Here is a 6,376-nt window from a genome sequence, read left to right on the forward strand (position 1 = left end):
TGAGTTATTAATCATTGATTATTAATTTATATTAAAAAATATATTTATATATATTTTTTAATTAATAAAAAATAAAAAAAATATAATTTAATTATAATATTTTATAAATTATTTAAATATATATTTATTTTATGTATTTTATTTTTATTTACCATTCGTTCAAATTAGACTTTCTGATCCATTATTAACCAAGAAAAAACTCCCTCTAAAAACTAAAGAGGTTACTCAAGACCATTAATGGTCAAGCGAGAAGGAATTGAAACATTTCATCACACTCATTAATTTTAGGGTAAACTGTAATTTAGTCCCTCTAATTTAGTAAAATACAACCTTTCGTCCCTCTGTTTTAAAAAACTTTTAATTTAGTCACTGTGATTTTAAAAAATTATGCGTTTAGTCCCTCCCGTTAGATTTTCTGTTAAATCACCGTTAGTCTTCAATTTATAAGTTGGTCAATAGAAAATTAAATAAAAAATTCCAAGATTGCCCTTTAACTAGCGGGAAGGATGATATTTTTTCCCTCCAATTACAGAAGAAGGGGCTATTTAAGAATGAGAAAAAGCTACTACACAGGCAAATTATTGAAGGATGTCGGTCACCAGTTGCTCACCCAATACCAGCGGCGGATGGGAGGGAAGATATCTGAATAAGAATTGCAAGTGTGGCATTAGGGCTGCTGTGAGGATTTCTGAATCGGAAAGGAACAAGAACTGCTTGTATTATGCTTGTCGCAACAACGTATGTGGCTCGTTCCTGGGATGGTGTATACTGGCATCGAGGTTTCCAACAAGTGCAGAGACAGTGGAAGTCGGGCCGAGGCAAAGAAATCTTGGGCGAGAGTTGGCTGATATAAAAGAAGATATGTTTATTGTACAAGATGAGAATCGAAAGATGATAATGAAGATGGAAGATATGGAGAATATGATGGGTTTTACAAAGACTATCTTAGTTATTGTATTGGTGTTAATAGTCTTTATTTTTCTTCTCATTCTCGTTCTCATTGGGGGAGAATGAGATCTGTGTAATGGATTTTGCAGTATTTGCTTCTTGGGGTTATTTTGGGTGTAAGTAAATGGATGAAAAGGGGTAGGTTGTTGAAGTAGTTGGATGTGGGTTAATGAAATCTTAAGTTTCATAGATTGTGGGTTATTTTGGGTTGGATGTGGGTTAATGAAATCTTAAGTTTCATAGATAGTGGGTTAGTTTGGGTGTAAGTTAATATGATGTATTATAACTGATGGGTTAATATTTTGTAGTACGTAAATCTGATGCAATGCAAGCTACTATGAATGATGATTACTATTTTATACATTCTTAGTTTTCATGTGTTTGCCTCCTTCTCAAAGTGCAGGACCAATTCAGATAATGAAGCCACCATTTCTGTCAAATAACAAAAAAAAAAACACCAGTATTTTATACATTCTGAGCTTTCATGTGTTTGTGTAAATTGGTTGAATCAATATTGTTTAGATCTAAAATTATTGGCAATTACAAAATCTGAAATGTTAGATGGACTGAATGGTTGTATAATTTATTATTAAAGGAGTAATATGTATTGAATTTAAATTATTGAGGGACTATTTACTATGAAATATAAAAATATAGGGGATAAAGGTCTGTTAAAATTGCAAACGCAGGGACTAAATTGATTGTAAACTTATTAATCTGGGGGCTTAATTCATGACTAAATTACTAGTATCCAAATTGGGCAAAACATAAATTGCTATGAAATTGATAATGAAATTGCTGACATAATTAGCTCATAAATGAGTTGTCTAAAACAAATATCATATCATTATAATTAGTTAGTACAATATCAAAGTTTGCCCATTCACTGCCCAAGTACAAAGATCATAACTATAACTTTTTTCTGCATATCCTAAAATTATCATAAGCTTCCAAAAGTCTGTACCCATATATACTCCAAAAAACTCAAAAATTTATCCTATTTACCAAGACTACCTGTACCCATAATTACAAAAATACAAAAGTATAACATCAATATTGTCCATAGAAAACTAGCTTCCAAAATCTTGAAGGGTATTGGTAGTATCTGCATCTTCCAAAATCTTCATTACTTGTGGCATCTCAGATATGTCTCCCATGTATGTTAGATGAACTGCCTTTTCTCTGTTACAAAAAAAAAGAGATTAAATTAATTTATTCAATATATGATCTAAAAAATAATATTCACAAATACTTACCTTCTCCTTAATAGGTGCCCTTTGGCAAGTCCTTTTATTATGCCCTAGTTGCTTACATGTGGCACATCTAGTTGTCTTTGATTTGGTCCTTACATTTGATGGAGCAGCTTCACCTTCTTCCCTCTTCCTTGCTTTTCTAGGCCTTCCAGATAACCTTTTCAAAAGTGGTGGCATAATGCATTGAGACTCATCTTGTATACTGTAATTGGCTTGTGGCATTGGGTGAATAACCCCTTCATAAACCTTCACATATGTTGAAATATAATAGTAATAATGGCAATAATCCTCAATATCTTGACGCATGTATCCAATACACAAGGCTGCATGTTTGCAAGGCAATCCACTTATGTCCCACCATTTGCAAGAGCATTTTTTTTCCTGAAGCTTTACAGCAAATTTCAGATTACCCTTAGTGACTTCAAATTCATCATTTCTACATGGCAATAACCTACAATTTTTCCCTTGCTTGATGATTGAATTAATTGTCTTGCGAGCATTAGGAGTGATCTTACCTTCCCATGAAGTCCCATTGGCATATCTCTTCTGGAGTCTGACCATGCATTTTTGTCTAAATGCATCTAACAGTTTCACAATTGGCAACCCTCTAATTTTTCCAATCCATGCATTAAATGATTCTGTCATGTTATTGGTTAAATGCTCTGATTTTGCTTCTGGCCAAAACATGTGTCTACTCCATTGGCTCATGGGTACCTTCAATAACCAGTCAAATGGCTCCCCATCTTTAACCCTTTTAATCATTTTCATTGCCTCCCAGAACTCATATCCATGTGTGGCTCTAGCAGCATTCCAAAATTCTTGTTTCAGACCAAGTCCAGGATATTGCTTCTTAAAGTTGTTGAACATATGTCTAGCACAAAATCTATGACATGCCTCAGGAAACCAATTATTGACAGCTTGAATAAGTCCCTATTTAAGAAAAAAAGTATTAAACACATAATTTTGTTAACAGAAAAATAAAAGTACACATAATTTTGTTAACAGAAAAATAAAAGTATAAATAATTTTGTTAACAGAAAAATAAAAGTATAAATAATTTTGTTAACAGAAAAATAAAAGTATAAATGGTTCTGATAGTAATACCTTTTGTCTGTCACTCATGAATGTCAGAGGTGTTTCATCATCTTCTGGACCAATGCAGGTTTTCAAGCAATCAAAGAAAAAATCCCAACTTGCACCACACTCAATCTCCATAATTGCAATAGCTAAAGGAATCACACCTTTATCACCATCAAGTGATATAGCTGATAGCAAAACACCTCCAAATGGACCTTTCAAGTGGCAACCATCAACACCTATAAATGGTCTACATCCAGCTTTAAAGCCATCTATAATTGGTTTAAAAGACAAAAACATCCTCTTAAATACTTTTGGATCATTATCTGAAAGCCTATCTCCAAACTGAAATTTGACAAAAGTTCATGGATTATGCCTTTGTAGCTCCTTCACATATTCTTCTAAAATCTTATAACTATCTCTATGACTGCCTTCATTTTGCAATCTAGCTCTTGCTTTAGCTTTGTATAAATTCCATTGACTCACCTCAACTCCCCATTCTTTCACAAGTTCATGACGCATTAAGTCATAAGACATATTACCATCTGATGATAAGGCATCCATTAGTTTACCTGCAACCCACTTAGAATTTGCATTTGCATTTTTATTACCCATTGCCCTAATACATGTATGATCACTTGCCATTGTTTTAATCATAAATGTTCTACCATCTGGTATCACTGATGCATGTACTCTCCATGGACAACTAGCGGTGGCACATAGAGCTGTAAACCTTTTCAAATCATTTTTTTTCCTTCTAATAACATAACCCCCCTTAATAGCATAATCTCGTAAAGCATTTCTAAAGACAGAAGCATCAACAAAACATTGACCAATCTCAAATTGGATCTCACCTTCACCATTATATGTAAATGGATTATTGTAAAATCCATGCAAATGATCCTTCTGGTCTGGTGCACTGTCACTATCTGATGATGATGAATCTATTGAAGCTTCTGACTCTAAGTTGCTCAATCCATCACTATCCTTAGCAATATCCATTTCATCTAACTCAACTTCTGAATCTACATGACTATCACTACTAATCTCATCTAATTCATCAATTCCAACAGTTTTTGTACAATCACTGCCATCAGAGGACTCAAATTGATATTCGTTTTCACTCTCACTCATTTCTGATTCTGTACATTTGCCCTTGTCATTCTTAGTACCCTTAGTTATTCCACTGCCACTAGCATCAGCAGACTCCAAATTGTTTCCACTACCCTTATCCCTGCCCCTAGCTAAGCCCCTTCCTCTGCCTCTTACACTAAAATTGCCTCTCCCATTACCCCTGCCCCTAGCTAAGCCCCTTCCTCTGCCTTTTACACTTACACTGACTCTATCCTTACCACTGCCCCTATTTTCATTTCTACCACTGCCCATGTTACAATTAGTGCCTCCATCCCCATCAACTAGTATTTCAGATTGAGCCGTCACGGGTACCTCTACAAAGTCACTTGCAGGTGATTCAGATGTATTATTTTTATGAACAGTTTGATCTCCATCATTTCTTTCCTCCACAAATACAAAATCATCATCAACAGTCTCATTTATAAATTCATTTGCATCATTTTCAGAATTCCCCTCACTATCCTCAACTTCCAAAATAATCTTTTCTTTCTCCTTACTACTTTCACATTTTTCACTATTGCACTTTTCTTTCATCTCATATTGCTTTAACCAGAAGGGCTTGAAAGGTGGAGGTTCACTTTTCCTACCAGATTCTGTCTCCAAAGCAAACTTCAAGGGCCCATCAGTAATCACAGATAATGCATAATGTTTCTCATAGCAATTCATTTTTATCACAGGATTATCAGCATACTTTTCAAACAATTTATTCACATCATCATCCCCTTTAACATGTATTCCACAACTAGAAATAATATCCATAAAGTCAGATTTAATCCTAAATGCCTTATGGCAATCTGATAATAGACTAAAGTATGAATACATATCTGGGTTAACATTTCGCACAATGACAACCTCCTTCTCAAAGTGCAGGACCAATTCATATAATGAACCCACCATTTCTGTCAAATAACCAAAAAAAATAAAACATTAATAATAAAACACAAATTGTAAAACAGGTAACCCTAATCCCTAAATCGTCAAAAACCTAATCATAGCGTAAAACCCTAACCCTAATCCCCAAATCATAAAAATGCCCAACACCCTAAATCATAAAAAAACCCAAAACCCTAATATTTACTATATTTAACCAAGTAATTCATATATATATTACCTAAGATTGATCTTTATAAGATAAGCGCCACGGCTTTGCCGAATAGAGATGAGATGCAACAAATTTCCGAATAGAGATGAGGTGCAACAGATTGCCGAATAGAGATGAGGTTCGACAGATTGACGAATAGAGATGAGGTTCGACAGATTGCCGAATAGAGATGAGGTTCGACAGATCTAGATGGGTCAGAGAAATGGAGCTCCACCTTCTGTTTCTCGTTTGTTTTGATAAATCGAATTGGAGAACAGGTTAGAGCAAGTTACAGAATTATATTAATGATGGGTATTTTAGTCTTTTAACTAAAACTAACGGTGATTTAACCGAAAATCTAACGGGAGGGACTAAACGCATAATTTTTTAAAATCACAGTGACTAAATTAAAAGTTTTTTAAAACAGAGGGACGAAAGGTTGTATTTCACTAAACCAGAGGGACTAAATTATAGTTTACCCTTAATTTTATTTTATTTTTTGCCATATAAACTCACATTTTTACCATATTAAAATATTAATTGTTATAACAATAAAAAATTATTTATATAATTTTAAAATACTCTTTATATAATTTTTAACAATAAAATACATTATTTTTTATTTTTTTTAATTCCATAGAAAAATAATATTTAATATTTAAAAATTATAAAAATAATATTTTATTATTAAAAGATTAATATCCAATATGTTAAGATTTAATTCGCTTTTAATATAAAATTATAAGTTTATTTGACTAAAAAACTAAAATTGAACTTATATAATATTTATTAAAAAATATGAGAGCGGATTTAAACTTATTTTTTTAAAAAAAATATAGGCATATCTTTTAAATAAAATTTTAAAAAAAATTATTATTTAATT

At 32.6% G+C, this 6,376-nt stretch overlaps 1 protein-coding gene across 1 annotated transcript; it reads right to left on the reverse strand.

The window, feature by feature from the left end:
• Window positions 1-1,783: 1,783 nt before the first annotated feature.
• LOC122721398 lies at window positions 1,784-3,648 on the reverse strand. Its single transcript, XM_043949127.1, has 3 exons — window positions 3,306-3,648; window positions 2,205-3,131; window positions 1,784-2,130 (listed from the first exon to the last, which is right to left on the reverse strand). The coding sequence occupies exons 1-3, from the start codon at window positions 3,576-3,578 to the stop codon at window positions 2,089-2,091; spliced, it is 1,242 nt and encodes a 413-aa protein (XP_043805062.1). The 5' UTR covers window positions 3,579-3,648; the 3' UTR covers window positions 1,784-2,088.
• Window positions 3,649-6,376: the final 2,728 nt, after the last annotated feature.

This window comes from Manihot esculenta, chromosome 12 (assembly GCF_001659605.2).
Source record: "Manihot esculenta cultivar AM560-2 chromosome 12, M.esculenta_v8, whole genome shotgun sequence".
Lineage (NCBI taxonomy): Eukaryota > Viridiplantae > Streptophyta > Magnoliopsida > Malpighiales > Euphorbiaceae > Manihot > Manihot esculenta.